The sequence below is a fragment of the Scleropages formosus genome, chromosome 4, assembly GCF_900964775.1.
Source record: "Scleropages formosus chromosome 4, fSclFor1.1, whole genome shotgun sequence".
NCBI classification, from domain to species: domain Eukaryota; kingdom Metazoa; phylum Chordata; class Actinopteri; order Osteoglossiformes; family Osteoglossidae; genus Scleropages; species Scleropages formosus.
Genome location: NC_041809.1, coordinates 8,509,729 through 8,537,553, shown reverse-complemented (window position 1 = coordinate 8,537,553; position 27,825 = coordinate 8,509,729). Strand labels below are relative to the sequence as shown.

Below are 27,825 nucleotides of genomic sequence, written 5' to 3'. Positions count from 1 at the left end.
TAGACACTGTTGTGTTTTGTGGACCAACAGAATTTGTTGCCTGAAGCTGTTTGGAAGTACATCCAAAGTCTGAAACATATATAACATTTACAAAATTCTGTTAGAGTTTTTTATTACATAATAAGGAAAAATGTTTTGTCTTTTTCACAAAAGAGCAAAAGTAACGCAGGTAACATTATTTCTAATATGGACCTTTCTTTTTTTTTCACTTAACTGTTTTTTAATCAAGTGAACGACAATGTTAATCTACTACAGTTTTTATGTTTTTACATGTTGGGCTCCGGTTCACTGCAACCCTGCTCAGACCAAAGCAGTTATTGAAATTTGTTAGACGGATTAATACAGATGGGCAAATATTACTGGAATAATTCAGGTTCAGTACCGCGATCAAGGATACTACTCACTTCAGAGTCCCAAGAGGAACCCAGCCCCTTTGAGGGCAAGGCAATGGTTCTGACCATTCAAAAAGATGTCATTCATAGAACACAGAATTACAGCAGTATCACAGGGTTAAAAATAAAATCAATTCATAACAAGGATAATAATTGCATTTTTTCCTGCAGATTTTAGCTATGTCTCCTACTCTGGTGATTCCTTCTTGGAGTTTGAAGGATTCGATCTTGAGGAACTCAACACTGTTTCTGTGAGATTTCAAACCCAAGCGCCTGAAGGAGTGCTCCTGTATGTCGACCAAGGATCCATCATCGATGGATCCTTTTTTATTAAACTTTTCATCCAAGAAGGAGCGCTCCAGGTGAGCTCTCACTTTATAGTCCTCTGGCCTTCCTCTTCTCCAGGGCCTCACTGCTCTCACCAGTGGTAGACAGCCAGGCCTCAATGTGTACAAAGGAATGATGCTAATTATCCTCTGCCATGTTTATTTATCTGACCCCCCACTACCTCTAGCGAGAACAGCACTTCAAGCCTATTAACTCACGAATGCATTTACAGTATGTGATTAATGAGTATGCTGTTGATGTTGTGTTTCTGTTGCACATTTTTTATTCGAACAAGCACCATCTGCCTATAAGGCTGACTGTATTCAACAAATAAAATATTTATTTGAAATCTAATCTTACAAGTGGCAGCATTTTGCTTGAACCCTGTGCAATCAGCCATGCACTGTTGTTCATAATATACAGTATGCATTGTATTGTTTGTTTTCTTGCTTCTTGAAGTATCAACATTGTTTTTCAGTATGCCTTTTCATGCAACTCAGAGGAGGGGATTAGAAGGATCAATACAAAGATCCCAGTTGATGATGAAAATGAGTACATGGTTTCCATCAGGTTTGTTATTCTTTTTCTTTTTCTCTTTTTTTAAAAAAAAAAAAAAAATGAAATGAAAAAAATGTATAGAGAAATGACAAAAAAATGGAATTTAACTTTGGCCAGTGGAACTATTGCTCTAAATACACCTTGATGCAGAACTATAGCTAAAACACTGAAAATTGAAAGTTAAAAAGATGTCATAAACTGTAGTGTCACAGCTAGTTAGGTGCTTGGTCATTAATCCTTAGGGAGTTTGTCAACCATCGCACATCCCTGTCGGCAAATGCAACATGGGGACAAATTATCTAATTTTATTTGATTATTTATGCGCGTCACCTTTCTAAAAAGGTAGGAGTGATTGGCAGCTCACAGGGTGCCAGGCTGAATTAGAATGCCAGACCAGAACCATCTTGAAGGACAACTCAAGCACAACCCGGCCCCCACCTCCCGACGTCAATGCTGCGTTTATTATAGACTTTTCATATATCTCAGCGCCAAAGACAATTTTCCGTATGTTTAATAGAAATCCGCCGGGGCTGGCTTCTCAAGGACTCCTTTAGCCCGGTGCCCTCTGGCGGGTAACCAGGTCGCTCTGGCAGAGCGCTCCTAAATTAAGAGCGCTTCTCCTCCCCCGGCTCCAGAGGGAAGGGCTCTGTGAGCTCCTGTTTGTGTCCCCGAGTATCAGTCCCGTGGTTGTTACAGCCTGCAAATTCCAGGCTGAACAAATCAAGCTAGATTGCTTCCTGGATCTCCGGCACCCCAAGGGGGAGGGGGGGGTTATCAGGAGACACTGGAGGCTTCGCTGCACATCTGTGGACGGAGTACCCTCCAGCTGCACATAGTTAGCCCTGGCTTCTCACTCAGGTCATTATCTACCCTCCCCTGTTGTTTGGGAGGGGAGAATTAGCTTTGGAAATGTCCCAAGGCAATGGGACAGCTTTGGAACACTGAGCTGGAGACAGAGGAGATGTCCTGGACAAAAAAAAATAGAAAAAGAAAAATGAAATCAAACGCATCGCCTTTTTGATGAGAAACGCAATACTTTTCAGTCCCCATATCATTTCCAACTTGTTTGTCATTGAAGTTTTTGCAGAAACAAAACATGCGAAGTAAAAAGACGAAGATGTGACATGTAAGCTTCAGAGATTAATTAGTATGCTAAAAAAAATTGCTATATCTCAAAACAGAGTGGCAGCAGAGGATTTTATTAAATAACAAATGTTAGCAGTATCACTCAGTGAAATGATTAATCCCACAGCGAATGAATGTCAAAAACATGACAAATATAAAATAATACACAGTTTTCAACAACATACAGCAACACCATCTTGCCCCAGAAAATGCCTTTTATGTTTGTTTTGTTATGTATTTTCATAATAAAATATCAGAAGTTACAGTAACTTTGCAAGCTGTAAATTGACATGTCATTTTGGACTTGTTACACGTAGGCAATTTCATAACCTTTTCAGAAACAATAGCATTCAATATACAAACAAAAATGGTTTTCATCTGTAATGAAATAATTAATTGTTGCTGACAAATGTATTGAAGCATCACTAATTATGATTATGAGGCAGAGCCTTTCCTGAAAACAAAATAAGAAATAACAATATTATCTTATTTTGTAGCTGTTGAAAAGCCACAATAACTAAGATGTTTGATTACTGTTAACAACACCTGGGGTAAAACAAAAAGAAATCAGTTCCCTTTTCATAAAAACAAAACATATAGCAGCATTCCCCCAAGCTGCTGATATCAATATATAAAATGGGCCATTTTAATGCTGAATGCACATTGTGCATAAGCAGAAATCCATAAACAAGGCAGTAAACCATCTGCAATCTCATATTTATCTGTGATGTGAAAGTAAGATAAAACGTCTGTTCTGTTACCATAGCTGCGTGTTTTTGTTTTGGTTTTGCGGCTTACCTTCGCAAGGAAGAAAAATCTGCTTCCAGCATTTTAGCAGAAATGACATCTGAAACAAGCAGACTGTATAATGGGTTTGAGGTCATTTTTTGCTGCATCGGCCTTTGCTGCAGCTTATTGCTGCTAAGATGGTGCACATGCTGAGCTTTTATTCCTTTACTTTTCCCCCCATGTCTTTGTATGGCTGTCCGGCCTCCTTCCTGTAATTCTTCGCTTTTTGCATATTAAGCATTCACAGCCACCACTGATTAACAGGCAGCGGTGAAATTAGAGTCGCCGTCTTTACATGTCACATGTACTATTCCAGACTGTCTAAAAAGGAGAAATAATCTGCAAATTGGTGAGTGCACATTCTGAATTAGAGGGGGGTGAGCATGAAATTAAAATAGCTTGCTGGAGATTATTTGCTGGGATGCTATTTGTGCTCCTGCCAGTGGGGAGCGATTATAAGCACCCAATTCTGGAGAGCTTCGTTTGAGCTCAAGTGGAAGTGAAAAGACAATATTGGCTGTGAATCACCACTAAAAGATGACTTGCCGCTTTCAGGATTCTGCCAGGGGGAATTTGCAAGGGTTGAGAGGAGTCTGAAGCTGAAACTTCTTTTTCCCCCTTCATTTTAACAATTATGCATTTGCATAACATGGGGTTTGGCTCTTTAAAAAAAAGGAAAAAAGGAAAAAAGAGGTTGACTATTGCAAACGGAATCGAAAATGATTCTGTTTATTTAAATGTCACCGTTTAAGGTCTCGGTATGAGTTTTCAACGTTTTATTCAATTCCACACTTTTCCCGTGGGTATTTGTGTCCCTGAAATTCCCAAGGGTGTTTGCAAGGTATTGCAGAGGGTATCTTACAATAGTTTCAAATCACACGTGAAAATTCCCCTTTCTCTTCCATTGCATCTTTGTATTATATTTTACACAATAACATTTTCCTCATTCTAACAACACAGCTTGTTGTCAGAGATCAGTAAGTGATGTGTATTCATCCGTGAAAACAGGCAGTAAAAAGCTCTAGGAAATATAAAAAATGGGAAATAGTTGCTGTCTCTGGCAGTACGTCAACATTACTTCTCCTGGGCAAACAAAGCTTTTCCCTTAACTCTCTCAAGTGTCATTACTGTATTTGAATTCTTCGGTCAGCATCCTTCCCTCTAAATGGAATATCTGCTGTATCCATGGAAACAGCCATCATTAATGCTCATTGAGCGCAGGCTGTTTGGTTTGACAATCATAACAAGATAAAGTAAGCGTTAGAAAAGCTGAACTTTTTAACATAATCGTGCACTGCTAGGGTTAGGATGATATCATTAAATGAGCACCTCATCCTGAAAGCCCATTGGTGATATTGATAAAAAAAAGATAATTGTGTCCATAATCGTTTAGCAGTGCAGACAATAGAGTCCAAAACCAGACACACCGTTGCCTGTGGAAAAAAAAATATATATATATTGGTTAAATTACACTGTGATAACATCAGACATTTTTTTCTTGACAGCATTGAGAGAATCAAGGCATAGATCATACATACAAATATGGGATGTCTGTTTAGCATAAGCTGATGAAGGAAAACTAATGTCTCTATTCTTATTGCTCTATTTTGTATTCCTTGAAGTTAGATGTGCAGGCCGAATGATGGTTAACAAAGTGGCCTTGTAATCTGAAGGTCTGCCTGTTCAGGTCTCAGGAGAGCACATACCCTACCGCTCCAGTAAACCAAAGCTGTAAAATCATAAAACTGCATGTAGCTCCAGATGAAAGTGTTGACCAAGCAGTGGAACAATAATAATGTTCTGACCACCTCCTCAAAACTGCACACTGTAGTCATACTTTAATGAAAATTCATACATTGATAAAAGTGACAGTACTCATTTTTGATTTTTCTTTAACTTTCCCCCAAAAGGCATCATATGGCTCCATGTGATGCTGAAGTGGAAGTTTCTGGATACGAAAAATTCAAGAGTGTGCCAAGCAACTACTGGTCAGGGTTCAGCATACAAAGGACGGGCCATCTTTTCATAGGAGGTCTTCCATACAACTATCCATTATATCAGGTGAGCAGCTAAAAACAGCTCTGGGTTCATATAGTATAAGCTAATGGTTGCTGTATGGATCTAGAATGAAAATGGCAATTTTACATTTCAATGGTAACCTGTACTATCATGAGTAATTACGAAAAACCTATTATAAAGTCAACAGTACGTTGGACCCAAAACAGCATTTTCAATGTTTGTGCCCGGTGCAAAGCTCAGGTTTTTGTTTGTTTTATGTTGCTTTGTAAGCCTTGTCCCAAGGTGCATTTGGCAAACACCTCATTGGCATATTGATGGACTTGTTCACAATAAAAGAATCTCTTGTGAGTAGGATTTGCCAGCATGTTCCCATGGAAAGCTAAGTGCATGAGCCATCTGTAAGTGTATTCATCCAGTATGCATTTGTGTACAAGAGAAGTCTCTCCATTGACTCCAGGGGTTTTTGCTGAGCATCTGGAGTTGTTACTGAGTTGTGCAATATTCATATTGCACTGGTGCTACTGCAGCATCCATATACTGCATGTATGTGTTTTTTTTTCTTCATTTTTCAATTAGTTTGATCTGAATTTCATAAAAACCTTTCTTCCACTGTTAATTGTCATGGATGTAGAAACATATCCTCTAATGATTACAGAGATCAGTTTAATAAAATTCAATTTGTCCACTTCTGTAATTCATTTGTACAAAATGCTATTAACTGTGTTTACAACTCATTTTCTGAGAATAGAACACACATAAGTGCAATATTCTTCCCTGTATCCTTAACTGTCATGCTACCTGTTGCCTACAACAATCATACTAATAATTAATGTTGGACAAAGTTGTCTGAAAAGAATAACAGACATGAAAACCAGTGTATTGCTGGGATGATTTTCATTGAGTCACTAAGGCTTTGTGGAAGAATAAAGAGTGCTGGGCATGAGTTTTAATGAGTTTATGAAGTAGTGTAATTTTAAATGGACAGGAATAATTCTGTTGAAACTATTGTAATACTAAATTCACAAATTAGTAAAGATAACAAACCAATTAGACTGCTTGTAATTGGTGCATCTGGAACCTTTAAATAGAGGCTAGTTCTTCATCTACGGCAGTTCCTTTCTTATATATAGTTCAAAATGGTCCATGTACAAGCAATTCATAGTCAATCCCCCAGTGAGGGTTTTTCCCTCCCTTATTTTTATTCTGGGCTGTGCTTCATTCCAGATTAGCTCGCATTTCAGACACCTTTAATTGCACAGACATACTGAATGACATACTGGATTCACAGTATGTAGGAAAATGATAGAACATATTAGTGCACTAATTGTAGAACTGTTCATATTCAACTTTAAGAGCTCCATTAAGACAAATACAGTAATAAGTCAAAAAAGAGAAACTTGTCATTAGAACTCAATGCTCTCATGGCCATGCTTTAAAAATGCATTCATTTTCTGCCTGTGAAACAAAGTTGATATGTTTTTCTATACATACGTACATACATACCTACATACATAAATATATAAGTAAATGAATAGACAGATATACAACTTAATAAATTAATTGAACTGTAGCTTTTCAGTGAAACACTGAATGCTGCACGGGCTGAGCAGTTTATCCGTCTTCTATGCCTTCAGCAGGTCAAGGTAGGGTTAAGAAGAGAAATCCGCTACGTACACAAAGTACATTAATTAAAATATTCAAACTGGATAATTTTATCTAATTTGTCCTTGGATGAAATTCTGTTTACCACACCCCACCCCCTTCCTTTCTTTGTTTATTCATTTGTTCTTTATGGGGAAAAATAAAACTTTCATAGAGTTATTAATGGAAATAAAACTTTGTTTTTCTCTGCGCTCTAAATTGAATTTTTCGTTTCAATTCTATTGTTTTAATATTCATCCATTGTTGTGTTACGCTATATCAAAGAGCCCAAACTCCGTACGATATACAATTTGTTTATGAAGTGAAGTAGAACTGGAAAAAGAAGGTAAGCATTGCATGTAAGATCATGAGTCTTTTACTGTCTATATATTATGTCATTTTAGCCTGCAATTGTGCCAGGTTCAGGGTGTTTCGTTTACTCCTTTATCTGGAGGCAACAATAACAGCATATGGCCATTACAGTTTTTATTGTCTTCTGTTGCATTTCTCAGAACAACAGTTCTGAAATATATTGGTTTCTCTCCCTAAGGAGTCTTCACCATTCTACAACTATACGGGCTGCATTGAAATTATTGAAATTAATAAGATGAACAGATTCCACGTTTCCAGGGCTATTGGTGGGAGCAATGTGAACAACTGCAGGTAAAGTAATTCAGTTAAGTCTTTGGTTCTCGGGTATCCTTCTCGGGCCAGTAATAGAAGTGTAATAAGCAGCCTTTGCAGAAGTAGTTTTACAGAAGTTCTTTCGTTTGCCCTACCATTCATATTTTGTGGACTAAAAAAAAACCTTTCTGGCAAGCGATCTAACCTCATCGGTGTTCTTTGAGGCACTTATGAGGACAGATGTCCGAAGTCCCCAGCACAAGTCATTCAACAGGAAATCAAGAGATTAAGAAGTAGGAGTTATATATAGCTAGAAAGATGAGCACTCCCAAAGCTGCATGAGGTCACTTGTTACTGGAACTCTTTCCATACATGCCAAAAACAAATATTGAGATTCCATCATATTAATACTTGTTTTATTCACAGAACAGGAAAATATATATTTTAGGAGGGTAGAAAAATTATACTTATACTATGCACTGTAAAGAGGTACAGTGCATAATATAAGTATCGTTTTTATACAAATGAATCATGATTAAATTAAAAATCTTGAAATCTTTAACCCATCCTCCAAGTATTACTTTGACTAGCCTAGCACCCTGTACTTCTGGGATAGGCACATTATTATTATTATTATTATTATTATTATTATTATTATTGAACTGCACAAACATTCTAAGCTTCGTGCTCTAGTGCAGATATTGCCATATTATGATTGTCTTGAATAGATTCTTTTAAAAGTCCACAAAACTTGATTGTCCCAGAACTGGGAGATGCTTAAAAAAAGCCAGTCAGCAAGATCAAAGACAATGGGAATAAACACAGACTATAAAGAAGCTCAGTAAACAAATTCATGTACCTCGAAATTAAGATATCATGAACTAATTAGAGGAAAAGTAGAACATGATTTGAATATGGGCTATTTTAATTACTAGAAAAAAATACAGTATTCCAAAAAAAGACATTTTACATTTTGAAGCAAGAAGAACTAATAAATGATTTTTAAAAATCCAGTGCTTTTATTATGTGTTTTAAAGGCAAGTCTTTAATATGGACAGCATTGTGAATTTACATGCGAAACTAAAAGAAAATGTATTTGGATTATTTCCTTTCACTACAGAGGGAAACTGTCCACAGTTTGTTTGCTGCTGAACTGAAACCAAAGACTGAAAATGAAAACGTAATTGTTATCTATAGGAGATGAGCAACAGCGTACCTTCTCTCTGTTAAGTGTACTTTGCCAGACTGCATGAGACAAATTAATCCTTCATTCCCATCAGATGATGTAAGTCCCTTCCTATGGAAAATGTTTGTACAATGATAGATCGAGCATTAGGGATTAAATTGTGTTCTGCTGTTGTTGCAATCCCAACAACAAGATTTGTGGATTTATACATTTCATTAAGTCAGGAAAAAAATACATCAGATATACTATGTAATACATTCAACAGTTGGGAATAGCTTCTGTTCTTAGTATTAAAAATCTGTTTTGACCACCCACAAATATTAACAAAAACAGTTTATCTGGGAAGAGAGCAAAGCAGTAAATTTTCCAAATCAAATGGAAACAAACTGCCCAGACCCTTTGACAGGGGAGGGATTCATTTACTAAACATCTCCGTTTATTATTTGGCCTTTGGCAGTTGGTGTGATGTAGACCCAGATGCACCATAGAAACACTGGCTGTAATGGAAAAAACAACAAAAAGCTGCAATAGAGCAAGTTGAAGTATCACTTGGATATCATGCACCACTATATGTTCGGGCAACGGGACTAATTGTGTTTAAGTAATCACTAGGCGAAATAGGCAAAAAATACAGAATAGGCTATTGGAGAGGTACATGTGACATTTTAAATTATCGTTAATTCATTTAGCACAAGAATTTCTCCAGAGCAGCCTGCAATGATTTACCATTTATATAGCTTGGTAATTCTTTTTTTTTTTTATTACTCAGTTCAGGGTAAGTACCTTGCTCAAGGGATCTAAAGGAGGGGTAATTCAAACCCAGGTCCTTTGAGCGGAAAACAACAGCTGTAACTGTTATCCCACCTGCTGCCCATTTTCCTGTTAATATTATCCCCTCTTCTTAACAGGGACAGTATTTGTTTCCACACATAATGCTTCTTTACCAAGGATGTGTCTGCCTAGCTACTTGTGTCTTAAATATATTCAAAGTTCATTGCTAAACACAGATAGCGGCAGTCGGAGGAGCAAAAATCAGTGCTCAGTGCATGTTACTTCCCACCGTCCTCTCTAGTTTGGGCCCAAAGTGATAGGCTAGCAGCACCTTCTGCTTACTTAGTTTCCTTTTCTGCATGGCTGGCTGTGTGGGGAGGGCTGGAAAGCTGTGTCCATGCGGCCATCAGTGGAATTCAGTCTGACATCCAGCTTCTCACAGCGCCTTCTCCAGGATCAAAACGGGAGACTGTGCACCATGTAAATGTGTCTCTCTCCCCCCCACATTACATGCCTGTTTGTGACAGCTGGTGTGCCAAGACGAGCTCGCTTATTGACCCCAGTGCACATACTTTATTTTATTTCATGTCATATTAGTTCACTCACTTACTCAGTCATATTAAATTAATAAAATAATTTCCATATCACACTGTGAGAAAAAGAGGATAATCTGAAAATTATCTGAAATGATGAAATATGCTGTAAATTAAATTTTTCTTTGTAAAATATTACAGGGAAGGAATAGAAACACCAAAATATCAAACCAACTGAACAAATAAAATATCAAATACACGGATACACTTTTTATATGTATATGTACCGTATATATATCTGGTGTTATTTAGGTAGACGTACAGTCTTGTTAACATTTTTCCTGCTGTAATAAAATTTGAAGGTAATGACCAGTGGAAATAATTAAAACCCTCATTTTAACAGCATTCTTTGTTAAGATCCCTTACTGAATATTGATATATATGCAATAGCTGTTCACCATCCTCACTGTGCGCTGTCAGAAGCCTAAACTTCCTTAGCCCTCCTTCTTGCTTTCACATTCCTCCGAACTACATGACTCATTTTGGCAAACAACATTGAGACAATTGTCTGGTTGCTTCATCGTGGCTTAGCAACCATCTGCTGTTGTCCTCGTGATTTTACTAACATTCGTTCTCCGTTTTTTTTCCCCCTTCTTTTCATCTGAGCCAGTTCCATTCCTCTCAGTGGAGTATGCCCGATCTATGTAGAAAAACCTTTCCTTAAGATTGTTTTAAGGGTGTAGGGATGTGTATGGCTTTCGTAGTCACTTGTCATAGACATAGTCCATATTCAAAGGGCTCAGATGTGGGTTTATAAACTTTCCAAAAAGAGCTCACTGCACCAGTCTTTCAAATATAGCTGTAAAATGCAGCTACGCCTGATCTAATTTGATGTCAGTATGATATGATTTGATTATATAGCTGTACGAGTGCGCTGTTGATTATGCATGTGAGAGACTTCTCCCTTGTGTAGGGAGAACTGCGATAGTAACTGAGTCGGAATTCGATTAGCATTGATGTAGGAAGGTGAGCGGCCGACTTCCGCGCGGTACAGTTCGTGACACAAATAATTAGCCTGCAACGTCTGAGAATGACAAGAATATTCTTAGCCCTGCAAGCCACCAGGAACCTCGGCCCACGGTATATTGTGGTCTAACGTGAGAAGCGTGGAATGAATCGGAAAGTGTGAGAAGTCCAATAAATATGCATTGAGACAGCCCTTCTGAATTCAAGGTTTAAAAGCCACGGATTGAAGGTAACAATCAACAAAAAGTCACAATTTATTTAGAAATGATGGAATCTTATTCAGTTTTTATCAGTTTTGTCCACTTGGCACCTGAATCATATTACCTCTGGGGGTTGGGGGATTACAAAATCCAAAAATGTATCTGCTTTGTTGAATCAACATGCAGTACCAGTTATATACTTATGTGTCATAATTGTGAGCATTATTTCATAGTCTGGCACTGTGGCACAGTAGGAACTGGTCTTAATTACCTATGTATATGTATACATATGCATATCGAATCCAGGTTGTACCCTGCCCCATGCCCGATGTTTCCAATATAGGTTCCAGATAACAGCGATCTTGCATTGGACAAGCAGTGACAATGGATGGCAAATGGATATTCATTGCAATTAGTTTTTTTTTTTTTTTGTATGTTTATCTTCACTGCACACTGACAACTGAATTTTTTTTTTAAGTGTTTATGCAATTCACTGCACGCAGCATGAATTCTTATTAAATGGAGCTCAATTTTCATGCCACTGATATCCTGCCATCTGAAGTTCATATGCTTTGGCTCACTTACATGTATGATAACAGGGCGAGCTCATTCCTTGTATTGTCTCTCTGTTTATTCTAATTACACTAAATAAGCTTATCGGTGTTCAGACCATTTGTTTTTCACAAATATAATATTTTATCTCATTCTAATTTATGGCACCACTTTGGTACTTGGATAACCCATTATTTTATGAGTCTTCTTGACAAGGCAATTTATTATGTCTCTTTCAGAAAGATGCAGAGAACTGTCAGTCTAATTGCCGAACTTAGGCACACACTAATAGCAGGTTGTCATCGTTTAGCCGTATGGCACTTTACCAAATTTTGTTGACCACCAGCAGCAATCTGTTAACTTTTTTATGCAATTTCAAATCTACATGATAATACTTGTTGGAAAAACCCAAGCTGTGAACAATAGGAAACGCAACAGCTTGTATAAATCCTTTACGGTCAGCAAGATTATCAGCCTCAGAAGGATGATTAGCGCATCTATAATTTCCATAATGGTTTATGGTATTTTAACAGATATCTAACTAGCAGTGTTTTCAAAATTTCATTTGGTAATGTGTTTGTGATTGATTTATCGCAAAGTGTTGTGTACACAACAGAAAAAAAAAACACATTTGTAAGAGCAAAGGCAATGAGAAACACTGCATCCCTCCAATGGGTTCTGTTGGAGATGTCAATTAAGAAAGTCTCAACTATTGACAAACTGCATCAGCGTTGAGTGTGATATAGCTGCCTTCGGAGTTAGAAACTTTGGAAGTTAGAAAAATTTGAAATGGCTTTTGTTGTTTACATGAGAATATATTCCCATATATGCAGTATCATATTCAGATGTTTTGATTTGAATAATTTGGCTGTGCTTCTCCAAACGGTTTGATCGGTCCTCAAAAGGATACTTCTCACAAGCAGGGAATTGCCTATGGAAAACGAATGAATTTGCCCATTTATGTCTCCGTTGTTCATTTCTCTGTAAATTACTTGGAACATAAAGCAGGAAGAGGCTGAAGGTTCAAATGGTCATCAAATTTCCAATGTGGAACCCTTGAGGACGCAACATTAAATATCACAGCAGAAAAGATGTATGCCCTTTGGAAATATAAATGTCGAGTCAATCAAACCAGGACAGTGTGGCCACACTGAAAATAAATACAGTTCACTTGAAACAAGGAACTATTTGTCCCTAAAGAAATGATGTGCTCGTAGTTCTATACGCATGGGCAAAAATTCTCTTCCAACAATTTATTTCGGAAATGCAGGTCTCCGCTCCATTGCTTATAAGCTAATGAAGTTAACAGATTGTTTTTTTGTCTTTTGAGTACAGAGGATTGTTCAACTTGTACCTTAGATATTTTTGCTTGAAGAGAGAAACTGTGCACTATCAAGAAATATTAGCAGGTGAAACAATTTTCTTATAACTGCACATGTTAAATTTTACAATTCTTCCATCTCTAATTCGTGTTCAAAGATTGTGAGTTTATTCAGAACAGTGCAGAAAATATTTTAATTATTGTCATTACTATTATTGATATCATTATTTACACACACACATTTTCTGAACCGCTTGTCCCATACGGGGTCGCGGGGAACCGGAGCCTACCTGGCAACACAGGGCGTAAAGCCGGAGGGGGAGGGGACACACCCAGGACAGGATGCCAGGCCATCGCAAGGTACCCCAAGCAGGACTTGAACCCCAGATCCACCGGAGAGCAGGACTGTGGTCCAACCCACTGCGCCTCCACGCCCCCGTACTATCACTATGTAATGCCCCTTAAATTTCTCCTGTATTTTAAACCTATAAACAGTACACTGTAAGGCACTTTGACTGATTGCTGTTATTGATAATTAACCAAGCTGATTCTTTTCAACAAAGAAACTTACAGTGGTATGTTTTTATGGTCTGCTGCTTACAATTACTTATTATCTACCCAGGACCTGGAATGTGAACCCAGGTCTACCTAGGCAAAAAAACATGAACTACCCAGCCTTCTGGCTGAAGCTTTGTCTGAAAATACATGCATGTATTTATGTATGTATGCATATTGATAAATACACACACACACATTTTCAGAACCGCTTGTCCCTTACGGGGTCACGGGGAACCGGAGCCTAACCCGGCAACACAGGGCGTAAGGCCAGAGAGGGAAGGGGACACACCCAGGACGGGACGCCAGTCCGCCACAAGGCACCCCAAGCAGGACTTGAACCCCAGACCCACCGGAGAGCAGGACTGCGGTCCAACCCACTGCACCACCGCACCCTCTTGCATTGATAAATATATACACACACACACACACACATCTTCAGAGCCGCTTGTCCCATATGGGGTCACGGGGAACCGGAGCCTACCCGGCAACACAGGGCGTAAGGCCGGAGGGGGAGGGGACACACCCAGGACGGGACGCCAGTCCGTCGCAAGGTACCCCAAGCGGGACTCGAACCCCAGACCCACCGGACAGCAGGACTGTGGTCCAACCCACTGCGCCACCGCACCCCTCTGATAAATATATATATATATAAAAATAGAAATATACATATACATAGACACACACAGAGTATACTTAGAGATAGATAGATAGATTTTTGCCATATTCTTATAAACATATAAACAACATTTGAAAGATTTGCAAAAGAATGTTTATGTTTTATACCAGGCTGTCACTGAGTTTAGCTTTGTTTCCTAGGCTGTATTTTGTTTTGCATTTAGCATGGAAAAATCTTTGCAATTGCAGCTCTGTGAATGTTCCGTTCCTATCAAATGTGTGCCTTTGTGTGTATAATTTGGTGTAAGCAGTAAACAATGGACAGCGGAAATAGGCATCGATGTGGCATAGTTCCGAAGCGCTCATTGCACAGTACTCAGAGCAGCTCATCCAGAAGAATAATCAGCCTCTGACCTTTTGGCTTCAGTGCTTAATACACCTGCCTCATAGCATCCAGAAACTGTGTGTGTAATGCGCGTATGTCTATGAGTATGAAATTTTCTTTTCCTCTATATAATAGACAAGAAGTAATCTCTTTTTTCACTTGTCTCTCTATAATATCCACAATAATTAATCAACACCCAGAAGTAGTCCTCTACTTATACTGTACTGCACATTTGCATTATAAATGTGATGTGTACATAGGTCTTTGTGCTTATTTTAAAAGTTATATATGCTTTATTTTAGGTTTGTGGCAGAAGGTGGTAATGTTTAGTTTCAAAGTTCACCTGCTTCTCATCCCATTGTTCCAGTTTTCAGTTGGAGTGAGAAATAGGAATAATACAAGTGTTTTTTACCATTAGAAGAGCAGAAAGGCAAGAAAGAAATAATGTAGAGATTGTACAATATCGCAGCTATTTTTAATGCAGAAGTAATCACTGCGAGGATGACAGCAAGGTGAAAGGTCAGTCAGTGACTATTATGCTCTAATGCATTGGATTTTTCTTTTGCAAGAACTCTCTGGTTTGTTTTCCTTGGTTATGCTTATGATGCTGTCATCACTAAAAGGTGTTATTTGTTGGGTAAGATTGCTTTTTCTTCATTTTGTGTTTTTAGTTATTGATCTTAAAAAAATAGTTTTAATGAATTTTGTTCAACAATGGTAAAAACTTCAAGAAATCAAAATGAAAACAGTGGACTAGATTAGTTATTAACCTGTACAACACTCAGACCTGTCCATTCAGCTGCACTTATCCTCACCCTGTACATTAGTCTTTTTATGATGTCATAACACTCTCTGTGATTCCACCCTGTCACTAACTTCCAACATCTTTTATTATTGTCCCCTGTTTTTAGCCCTCTCCACTCAAGCCCTTTTATAGTGGGTCAGCCAACAGTGACCCCACCAGCACTCACCACCAGCTGGGCATCACTCACGATGGCGCCCACTCCAGCACCGACAAGGCCAGCGTTAGCCTGTGATCACACACCATGCCGTAATGGCGGAACCTGCCAGCCACTGTGGTTGGCTAGTGGTGCTGCATCTTTCCTCTGTGACTGCCCCCTACATTTCAGCGGACACCTCTGTGAACAAGGTAAGCATGTCAAAATCTTGTCTAGAGTCTTCATTCCCCAACATGCCATGAACAGATGAGAGAAGACATCTTGCCTGAAATTAAGGCAGCTGGAAGCACAGCGATTAGGGAAACGGACATTTAACACCATAGTTCGCAGGTTTAAGCCCCACCTGGAGGTCTGCTGTAGTCAACTTGATTAAATTACCCAAAGTGGATATTTTCTATAAAATATATAACTGTCCAAAAGGTAACAAGCTGTAACGTTCTTGATATAAAGATCTGAGAAGCTTATTGCTGGATGTATGAACACAATTACTGTACCAGTTACTTTATCCGAAACATGCATAGCATACTCCACAGGGGAAAAGGGGTAAAATGAATAAGCTGTTAAAAAAAGGGCGTTAAAAATTATTTCCATATATTTCGTCTCTACAGCCGCTGCTTGAAAAGGGCCTTTCCGCAGTCCTTTAGCACTCTTCGAAATACCTGCCTTTTGGTATAAGGTTAATAATCAGGCCAGAAATTGCTGTGGTAGTACATTTTCACATCTTAAGTCTTCAAGAAACTGCCTATGGAAGAATAGATCACGTTTCAAGGTCTCTAGTCATACAGTGTCCTTAATGGGTTATTAAGATCGTTACTTGCAAAGACTTGGTTTTTATTTTAACATTTCCATTTAATCTTGATTAGCCCTTGATTTTGTTTTTACCAATGGAGCATGCATTTTAACTTATTTTCTGCTGACCAAATGTGTTTAGTGTTATCAATAAAACAATTTACAGGTAGAAATCTAATTTGGTTGGTGATTAGTTAATTTAGTTCTATTGATGCGAAACTCAAGGTCATTGACACCTGAATGCCTGGTTTTAGTATAAATAAGTAATTAATTCTACTGCCTGCTCATATTTATTCTGATTTTTTTTCTTTTCCAAGGTGTGAAATGTTGAGATGGGGAACACACTGAAATTCTTGTAATTTCTGTAAACTTGAAGTTGTGTTCAATTGGACCTCTGTCACACAATAAATCTACTGCAAAACTGTTTTATTAGTTTTAGGAGATGAAAATGAATTTTAATAAAGGACAAGACCTGGTCTACTTATTATGTAAATGCAAATAAGCAGGAAAAAAACAACTGATATTGTTCTCTGTTAGTATTGCAAATGATCTGTTTTATAAAACTGAAGCATTGGGAGCAAGGCTGAGGGGGGTACACCCTGGGCAGGACATATCTCCACATCAATACTGGTACAATCTAAGACGATGAAGAGTAAATAATGCGAAATTCTGCCAAACACCGTGTTTTGTATTGCCTTTTATTTGTCATTAGCCCTTGCATTCCTGGTGAAGTTTATTACAGTACAGGATACTAAGACTGCCTTCTAGGTCATTTATGCATTTAAATCTTTTCTGTACTCTGGGCACCAGGAGATATATTGGTTAGAATGTTGCTTTGTAGTTGAAAAGCCCAGGTTCAAATCCCACCTCCCCTTGAGTAAAGTACTTACCTTAAAGTGCTGTAGCAAAAATTGTAAAAATGAGTAAATAATTGAACATAGCTTAGTATATAAGCCCAACATTCCAAGTTCACAGTGAGAAAAGTGTCAGGCAAATGTCAGAAAAATTAAATCCCTAAAGAGTCAAAATTCACAAGCTTAAACAAACTACTGCTAATTCGTCTTTATACCCATAACCAGTTAGAGCACGGCACACATGCACTCATCTCTCATTCCTGTGTTAATCCAAGTTCTAGAGTGCATTCTTGCTCTCAGGACAACAACTGTTTAATAAAATGTTTTATAATTTTGTAATAACTCTCGGTCTTAAGGTATATCCTAACACAGTGTGTGGTTAAGACAGTAAGTTGTGTCGGGTGCAATAATGGGTCAGCTGATAGTTCCACATTGTTGCATCTTCCCTCTCACATTTCTATAAACCCCTATCTTTTTCAATTAATGTTTTAAAATCCTTCATGATATGGATTAACCAGAGCAGATCTGAGTCGTACAACACTACACACATAAACCATCCACTGCCCACCTGCTGTTTCTTGCCAACAGCTAAAGCTCCCTTGCGTTCTATTACATTTGGGTTATTCATTATACAGTTCAGTATTCCATAATGTACATTAATTATTAAAGGTGCCTTATCTTACTAGCTTGTTCATCATTACTTATGCTCTTCATATACCATGTAAAATACAATGCTATAAATGTCTCAGGTTAAAAAAATGATATTGCATTTCTGTTTATGCCACCTTATAATGACGCTGTAGAGTGCTGTTTTGTTAAGCACTTTTACTCTCTGCGAGCTCTTCTTGAGTACTGATCAAGGTATTTATTGTACCGTACTTGACTTTTACACAATTGTCTTGCACCATCTCTTTGGAGTAGGTCATGCCATCATTTCACATATATCAATTTCAAGTGAACATTCTGGTTTATTAAACAGAGGTGAAAATATTCTTTCCAGAGCAAGCATGGTTAACATTAATTTTACTTAATTCAACCTGATAGACTGAAGGGTTACTGCATTGTAGCAGCAAATAAATGGTGACAAACTGAGCGTTGCAGCTATCTGTCACAACATCCCCCAACTGAAGTATAGTGAAAATCTGTCTGGCCAGTATTGTAAATGGCTGCATGTGTACAAAATAATACACAATAAAGATTGAAGGTGGGGTGGGCTTCGGTAAGGTTTGGGGTGAAGGGTTATTACTCAGTGTAAAACTGAAGCAAAGGTGTGACAGAGGAAATAACAAAATGCAAAGTTGTTGCCTAGTATAAAGATTGTTACGGTGTGGGAAGAAAAATTTTAGTTCCCAACCAGGGTAAAGGGGAGGAACCTAAATGGTACTGTGGGGTGGGGGAGAAAAGCAGCTTAGAGGTTATTATTGAAAGATCAATGTTGAAATCATCTAACAAGATAAAAGCATAATGCAATAAGAAGGGCTCCGGGAACAAACAGAAATCCAGTTCATAAGTGAAATGAATAACAATGCCACAGCGACCAAAGCTCAGGAATAATAAGTCGGGGGAGGGGTGAACTGACTTTGGTAAAAATCAAACTGAGGGGCAATTTGAGGCTGAGCAACAGCAAAAGAGGACCAGCAGGCAGCTTTGTGATTTACATGTTCTTTTCTCATAACCTTTCACCCCCTGTGCCTACCTTTTCATTGCTTATACTGCTACTTTTGGTAACACAGGGGAAAGGTTTGACTTCATCAACTGTTTTTTGGAAACAAAATATGGATTTTGTATGTCTAACATCTAAATCCAGAAAATCCTGAAATCTAACTCCTTATAAAGCAGAATGCAATTAGATGGCACTGATTTGGAGGAGGGGGCGCGGTGGTGCAGTGGGTTGGACCGGGTCCTGATCTCTAGTGGGTCTGGGGTTCGAGTCCCACTTGGGGTGCCTTGCGGCGGACTGGCGTCCCGTCCTGGGTGCGTTCCCTCCCCCTCCAGCCTTACGCCCTGTGTTGCCAGGTGGGCTCCGGTTCCCTGCGACCCCACATGGGACAAGTGGTTCAGAAAGTGTGTGTGTGATTTGGAGGAAGGCAAGTAGCATAAATGTAATGGCTTTTTTTTGTTTGTTTTCCTGTTCAGTTTGTCATTTTGTAAATGTCATACATATGATGATAAAACTAAAACTTGCCTCCATTTATATATTATAACATATAATAAAAAGGACATTTAGAGTAGTTTATAGCTCTTTGCCACCCGTCTTACCAAGTGACTCATGTAAATGTTTTTTTAAATGACCTCTTTGCCATTTATTTCCAGTTATTATTTTAAGTATATATGTAAATATTCAAAATCATTTAACATTTTGTTTGTTTAGGCACTCTGACCTCCCAAACAGAAATTTATTCATTTTTTACCAACATCACTTGTCCGTGAAGCAGAACATTCTTGTCGGCTGAGCTTCTTTATTGAGAGTTTATGAATTTGAATATAATTTGTGGGTTTTTTTTTTTTTTTTTTTTCATACTGATGACTATTTTTCAGTGCTGCACAGAGCTTGCATAATGAAAGACAAAAGTGTTAGATAATTAAATTGAAAGAAAAAGAATATGGGGATGATTATCGAACCAGCTGACTATTTTATTCCTATGGGGAGATCAATAACAAACAGTAGGTGTACAGCTGGTCCAGTCTCTGAGGCTGGGCCGACAGCATATGTGGAGAGGATTAGGTAGCCATGCTATTCTACGGTTGGTTACATCTTAAAAATGGATCAGCTCCCCCTGTTTTTAATTAATGTGACCAGTGCTATTCTATCTTTTTCTGCCCCCCTCCCCATCCCCCAAAAGACGTCTTCTCTCTGCGACGAGTCCCACTAGGATAAACAACATTTGTTCCCCACAGTTATATCAATGGTAGAAAAAAAAAATCATTACTTTTGTTTGTTTATTTTATTATTTAAAGCAGCTTATCTTGCCCAGAAGAAGTAATCTAACCTTAATTTTATGCCACATCAAATGCAGCAACTTGGCTAAAAACGTGAAAGCACATGCTCTGGGAGTATCCGCGGTGTTCCCTACCCTTCGTTTCAGAGGAAAATACTCTCCTGAGGTACTCTCAAAATGCATTTTGTACAGTTGTGCAATCTGGACTCACAAGTTCCCCTTGGAACAAATAATTTAGCTGCTCGTAATCTTTTTTTTCAAGTAAAAAGTTAAATGAAAAGATGAAAAGGGAAACAATGGAATTAATCAAAATTACTTTGACCGCTAAATTCAATATTTTTGATAATGTGTATATTTCAGCTCAGAAAAATGAAATAAATTAAGTATTCTTTTTGTTTTACTTTGTCAAGAGTACAGGAAGTTTCAAGTTTTTCAGAAAACAATACTTTAAATTAGTTTTTTAACACATGCTTTATATTTTAGTTTTGAGTACCTAAGAAAATAACACTTCATACCTTCCTTCACTTCCTAACTTTGTGAATCACTAATTAATTCCTCTCAGCTGCAATAAATGTTGTGCTGTTATTGTTTTGTTTCAGATTTTAATTTGATGCCAAATTGAATACAGTGACTGAGCCAGCTACTGTATGTAAAAGACTGTGGGGGTATGCTCATCATTCAGCCTTTGTTTTCATGACAAAAAAAACTCTCTTGAGTTTCTCCTGAATACATTTTTTCAGAGCTGTGCAAATTGGAATCACCATTTTAAATTAATAAAGTTGCATTGATTTTAAAGAAGGATGTTTTCCTAAGTGAGAGCTGACCTATGTAATTACTGAGAAATTACTGCAAATGATAGCACTAATGCTTACCATTAAAGTGCTTAATGTTAAATCAAACTGTGACTCCTTCAATGTCTGAAAGTGACTCTCTTCTGTCAGCATAAAATTAATTTTTAAAATAGAAAATGTGACATTATCATCCGACTTCACAGTCGCAAATGCTCATTAACTTAATTAACTGATTAAATTGGTAAATTAATTATGTAGCATTCTTTCTTTCCAGTGCCAGCATGGGATGAGTGCTTTGTGGTGGAAAGAAGAGTCTTAAAAGTGTCCTGAATAGAGTCTTAAAAAAACGAGTAAAACAGTCACCTTTCCCCTCCCCCCCCTCCACCAACTTGAGTCGTGAAAGTGCTAATTTGCAGATAATTAAGTAATCCACTAAAATGCTACGCGTCTCCCTGGGCGCTGGGGAGAAGCAACAGGGGCCTTATTTTCAGGGCTGCCTCATTTGTATTCTCCCACAGGAAATATCACATAATCAAGCAGATGAGGTATTAAATAATTGCTACGAGCTTTCCTGCACACCCTGCAAAGGAGTCAAATCCGAAATTTGCACTTTGCCGTCACCACAAGACAGATTGTTCTATTTGCATTTTCTCATAGGTAGCTTGACCTATATTAACAGGCCATTCCCTGTGGCCACATCTTGGTGAGAGACGTTTGTTATATTGATTGCGAACCAAACTGCTTGGCCGCGCAGGTGTTTCAAGGAGTGGATCCTAAAGACCCTCTCCCTCGGTATTTCCCATAACACTCCTCAGGATAGGTAGTGAATTGAGGAGACCTGGTTCTCTTTGTGTTTCGCTGGTGACAGTTGTAAATTTTTATTTACCTCACAGTTCATCACACTGGAAAATCCAACCTGAAGGGCCATCTTGGTAACTTAAGTGCCACGTTTTGCAGAAATGGATACCTTCGCTTTGTCGAAAGGCTTCACAGTCCATTACTAAGACAGCAGGCCTTTCTCAGACATCTGCTTACGATAAATGATGTGGTTTATAAGTCTTAGCAACTCGCACGTAGCAGCATGGTTCAGACTGCCCAGCATCGAAGTCTGGAGGCTGTCTATACGCTGGTACAGTTCTCAGAAGCCTCTTACCTTGAAAACTTGGTAACTATGGCAGCTGTGCTCTTTTCACTTATGGCTAAATTAGGGCAAAGGACTGAGAGCAAAGTAATAACTCTGCTAGTCACTTTCCATTTCCCTTCCTATTAAGTGGAAGAAGCCCTTGACCATTTGGTCAGCTTTTTTTCCCCCCGTGTTTACGTGTGAGCCAAGCCAAAAGAAAATGCAAATTCAGCTGTCGCCAATTAATGGAAGTCCTACTTTCACTACATATAATCACTTCTGTAGGGCTTTATAAAACTCAGATTAATATAAATCCATTAGGACAGTATGCTTTTGCAGCAGGTAGGACTGGTGCCTCATAGCTCCTGGGCTTTGGGTTTGGGCTCGGGTTTCAATGCAGCCCCATGTTTATGTGAGTTTCCTCCCACAATCAAAACACATGTGTGTGAGGTGAACTGGTGCCTCTAAATTTACAGTAATGTGTGTGTATGTGAATGGATTAGTGTGTGATTGCCCTGTACTGGACTGGTGTCCCACCAAGAGTTCCTTGCATCAGTGCACAAGTTGTCACTGACAGTGAATGAATGGTGAAATCATTATACATTTCTGATATTTTTTTAATGCTTTTCTTTGTTTAACTTTGTTTTAATGGGAGAGAACGGTAAAGAAGTAAAGAAAACCAATTTAGCAGTGAGCAAAGAAACACAGGATGTGGTGATAAACTGTCTCATCAGGGAAGACATGGTAGGTCATGGACCTTGACAAAGAGGTTTGCAGAGTATGTAATGCTTAAATTGAAACCTAAGTGATCACAAAAATTAACCAGAGTCTTAAATGAGGGGGGAACAGGGAAAATATGCACTGAGCCAGCGGAGCACTGAAGCGGAAAATTATTCAGACTTGTTCTGTATTGATCAAAACCTCCTGGACCGCCTCATTACCAGAGCCTGCACTCGTCATAAATTTGGTGCAGGTCAGGAAGAGATCGCTCATTGTTAACATCGGCAGGCCAAATCCCCAGGGGCAGAAGGTAGGAGGTAGCAGGGCGTGGGTGCCAGGGTGCTGACTTCAGAGACCCTGAGAGATCCCCCTGTTTCTCTGTCCTATCTCTCCCGCTCACTCCCTCTGCAGGGTCACTGATAATTCTGCTGCTGACTATAAAATACCTCATTGATTGGGTGCAGAAAGTTGTAAATGTGATTTAAAGGGCATTTTATTAAAAAATGAAGCCCCTGCAGTGCTTGTGGCCATTTCCCCCCACCCCCCTGCTCGCTTTGGAGTGCCTCGGGAGCATGGGGGAAAGGGGGTGGTCACATTTATTTCCTATATATCTGAAGAGTGCACACTTATGGAAAACGAAGGTCAACTTGAAATGGGATTTAAAAACACAAAGCTTGGCTTTATGTATATATATATATATATATATATATATATATACTATAGTTCACAGTGAATCAAACTATAACATTTGAGTAAACAATATGTGCAGCAGTGTAAACAACAGGTTACATCATACATGTGAGGTTCTCTTGTGTATGTGTTTGACTGCATAATGTAATGTAATCTGGTAGAGTGTGTAATAAACACAGCTAGCTCAGAATTGAATGGCTGATGCTCTCTTCAGGATTTGCCACATCAGCCTCTTTTCGTAGGGAGGCAAAAAAAAAAAAAAAAAAAAAAACATGCTGAGTTAAAATTAGACCGTAAGAGACAACACAAAAATGTCTTTCAAGTGCCGGGACACCTCTGGTGCCTGTCTACCAATGACCCACCCTGCCTGCCAGAACACACGCTATCTTTAGTGTGTGACATTGAATGCACTTTGTCTCTATCCTGCTGGATGTTATTGATCTTCTTGCGCACCTTATTCACAGCGTGATTTGTGGATGTTTTATGCTTACCTCTATCTTACCTACTGGGGGGTCAGATAGGTACTTTGAAAAAAGTAATACTTTTATCATACATGGAATGATAATTTACATCTGTGCTTTAATTCACAATTTAACTAGTTGTTCCAAATTTTAATCTAATTCTTAATTATTTCAATATTTAATTTAGGTTTGGCATTTCCACGCTTTAATCTTAAATAGGTTCACCATTCAAACGTGCTTTCCAGTCAATATCTTTTTGAGGACCCTATGCACACCGAATTACCACAATCACCTGTATAATCGTAGCTACTAGAGAAAAACAGAGAAGAAGGAAAGTGCACAGTGAATTTCAAATTCATGACATGAAAATGCAATGATTCATCAAAGATGTGTCTATGATATTCATTTAATTACAATTCCACTATTTTAAACTGTATTTTTAGGCTAACCTTGCTGCAAGCTATTCCATATGAATAGCCTAATATTTAATAATCATTTTAGTGTAAGGGATAGTGTAAGGGACAGTATATGCGTGTTTTATGTGTGTGGATTCATTCACAGCCAAGAAAAAGCAATAGATAAAACTGTAAAATGTTCACTGTTGCATGTCAGTGTTTTAAGTAACAACATAAAATACAGCACATGACACTGTTGATATTGCTGCCAGTCATCATTTGAGCTTCATTAGCGGCAGTTGATGTATCAGAGTCGATGTCTTGGGAGGTGTAGTGCAGTAATTGTCTAACATGTGTCATCAAAGAAGGTTCTATCGACCTCTCGCTGAGGGATGACCGAAGTGCAGGTGAGAAAACGGCTTGGTAAAAAATGGACCTAATCAGAAGGCAGAGAGGGAAATCCTGGATCTCGCAGGTCGTGGGGCACACTGCTTTTTTCTCCTAATTAATCAGCCTTAATTGGGACTTAGAATGTGTTTCACTATTCATATCATGCTGAAGTGAATACATTACTTAAGAAGTCCCAGTCATTTTTTTTTTTAAACAGAGGAGTTTCTGTTTCCTGATGGAGGTAAAGTTCAGATATTTATCAGTCTTTGTTGTTCTGATTATTTTGTCCTATACAAGGATTAATAATGTTAATTATTTAAATTAATCATTGGATAAACTTTTTAAGCCCTTGGATTTTTTAATTGTAAATGCAATTGTAAATACAATACACACAAAAAGTGAAGTGCTAGGAGTAACCGCCTTTGGGGTCAAAGGACTCAAAGGGCCAAAGTTAGAATCCCACCTCCTGAGTGTAGCGCCTCTGAGCATGCTATTTGCCATAAGTTGGTACAGTAAATTTGATAAGAAAAAAACTGTCTAGCTATGTAAACAGTTTGATCACTGTAAGCAGCTTAACACTGTAGGTTGCTTTGGGAAAAAAATGTTGGCTAAATAAATATAAATGTAAATAGAAAATCTGATTAAGTTGAACCTGAATGGCAGCTAGACCTTGGCTTGTAGGACTAAAGCATGAACACAATTAATATCGCAGTCCCCATTGGACAGCGCAGCGCCACCACCGGTGAGCTCCTGGGGTGCAAAGCACATATTCTTGAGTCACATATTCACACGTCTGCCTCAATATACAGAACCCCCTGCCACTGCACAGATCATTACCGGCTCGCCCCACAACCCGTGATCCGAGAAGGAGCGCCTCGCCCCGGGCTTATTCATTCCTGCCTATCTGTGGGGGGGCCAGAGTGGCAACGCCATGGGGTCTGGTGGGTCGTTGCCTCCTCTGCACACAAGCAGCCTTTGGAGCAGAGCAAGCACAGCGCCCAGGACCCAGGTGTGGCTATACCCAGCGGAACACATCCAGTAGAGGAAAATGCACACATTCAGCAGCTCTTTCATAAGGCTGGCAGGGGATGGAGTCATACTTTTTTTATTTTTAGACTTTATTTGTTGCTTTTTAATATTACTTGCAGCAGGCAGACTACTAAAAAAATCTCTTTTGCTTTCCGTGCTTTGAAGTCAAGTGCTAGTGCCTCGCAATCTGGAGGTAACGTTGCGTTGGACCACTTTGTCCTGCTTTTAGCACAATCGGTAGTAAATGTAAAATACATGAGAAAAAAACAGAAGTGTGAAGTGATGTAAGAGGTAATTTCATTGATTTACTCAAAGTGCATATCTGAGCTGTTTTTCTTGTTTTAAGAAAACAACTAATCAAATATGATCTGCGGTGGAAATAATGTGGCGTTCTATTTATTAATTTAAATGACACTTTTGTCCAAGGTACCTTACAGTGGTTGTATGCTGATTTTTATAGCTGGGGTTTTTTAAATAAATGAATCATTTCAAGAGTAAGTGCATTGATAAGGGTTACTAGAGTAAGAGGAGGGATTCCAAACCAGGACCTTTCGATTGCAAGGGGACAGCTTGAACCTTTTATTACTAAAAATGTCCAAGACTAATTTTCCCCTTTAAGGATACCTGTTCCCATTCTATGAAATTATGAGATATTTTCCACAGTAATATAATGCCTCTGCAACACTAAGTCTTTTGTTGATTTTAATTACTGTGAGGATTCTAATTCAGTCTGACGAGTTCAGCGGAAAGAAATGTTACACACTACTGTTTTGCCCCAGGTCTGCTTCACCTTGGAACTAATCATTTAGCAGCTAATAATTTATTTTTAAAGTAAAAAGTTAAATGAAATGGAAAAAGGGAAGAATGGAATTAATCACATTTAATCTCACTTTGACCTCTGAATACCTCTAATTTAATAATCTGTATATTTTAGCACTGAAAAATAAAATGGAATAGGAATTGTTGTAGTATTACCTGGTCTCAAGGGGAGGAAAGAGCTGATGTTTTGAAACTTTCATAAAATAATGCAGATTTTTTTTGCTACAGTTCCTTTCAAATGCCTTAAATGTGTTGTTACCACCTTCCGTTTCAGACACAACCGTCTTTTTCCCATCTTTCAATGGAAATTCATACCTGGAGCTTCCCTCACTTACTTCCATCCTGCAATCCGGTGGCGATGCCCAAAGTCCATCTTCCCAGGATGGAGAGGACACAGTGACACTATATTTGACCCTGAAGACTGGGTCATCCCATGGTACCATCTTGTACAGTAAGTGCAATCATCACGTATTATTACAGTCTTCCAAAAAATGTCTAATTCCCTTTACTGCTTTTGCCTTTATGCCAGTTCACTTTTATAATCAGGGTTTTAAGGAGTATGTTTATAAAAAGTGACAACTTACAGTTATAAAAAGTCTGACATTCAAAGAAGTTCAGCACTGAGGTAGGTAGCAGAAGTCATTTGAGAGAGAAGCTGATCCACCCACTCAGCCCGTTCACGGTTGAGAATATTGAATATTCCTCCCCAGGATGCACAGCACTCGATACAGTGTATTGTACACTGGGGAATACTATATAGCTCATTGCCCTTAAATGAAAACCATATAACCCTTTTCATCTGATGGAACATTTGTATACAATTTGATGGCCTTTTTTTTCTTGCTACCAGCCATAAAACTTTCTTTCTTAATATGCAGAGAGAGGTGTCTCCACAGTCCTTCCAGCTATATTCTCTATGCTGCTCCATTAAGTGTGACACGGTACAGCGCTGTCAAAAATGCATTCTACTTTTGCATCCAGATATTTCAGAGAACAAGCTTTAAATCTATAGAGGACTACATTAAAATAATTCTTTTTTTTAAATATTGCCCTGTTTTTTTTTTTTCTTTTACATGTATTTTGTTCGTGACTTTCTATTTCATTTAATTGTGTAATTCAATCATTTCATTTTATTCTCTTCAACTCGTCTTAATGTACTTTACAGAAGAGCATAAGAAGCCACACCCTGAGTAAATGCATTAGTTATTTGATAGATTGCGGTTGAGGGGGGCACAGTGGTGCAG

At 38.4% G+C, this 27,825-nt stretch overlaps 1 protein-coding gene across 1 annotated transcript in view; it reads left to right on the top strand.

The window, feature by feature from the left end:
- The first annotated feature begins 5,589 nt into the window (after window positions 1–5,589).
- The window catches only part of eys (eyes shut homolog), a 33,703-nt gene continuing 11,467 nt past the window's right edge, over window positions 5,590–27,825 (top strand). Inside the window, exons 1-4 of the mRNA XM_018749305.2 lie at window positions 5,590–5,753; window positions 7,402–7,514; window positions 15,534–15,772; window positions 26,856–27,032. Of these exons, the coding sequence (XP_018604821.1) occupies window positions 5,628–5,753; window positions 7,402–7,514; window positions 15,534–15,772; window positions 26,856–27,032 (655 nt within the window). The 5' untranslated portion in view covers window positions 5,590–5,627. The remainder of the gene's footprint in view (window positions 5,754–7,401; window positions 7,515–15,533; window positions 15,773–26,855; window positions 27,033–27,825) is intronic.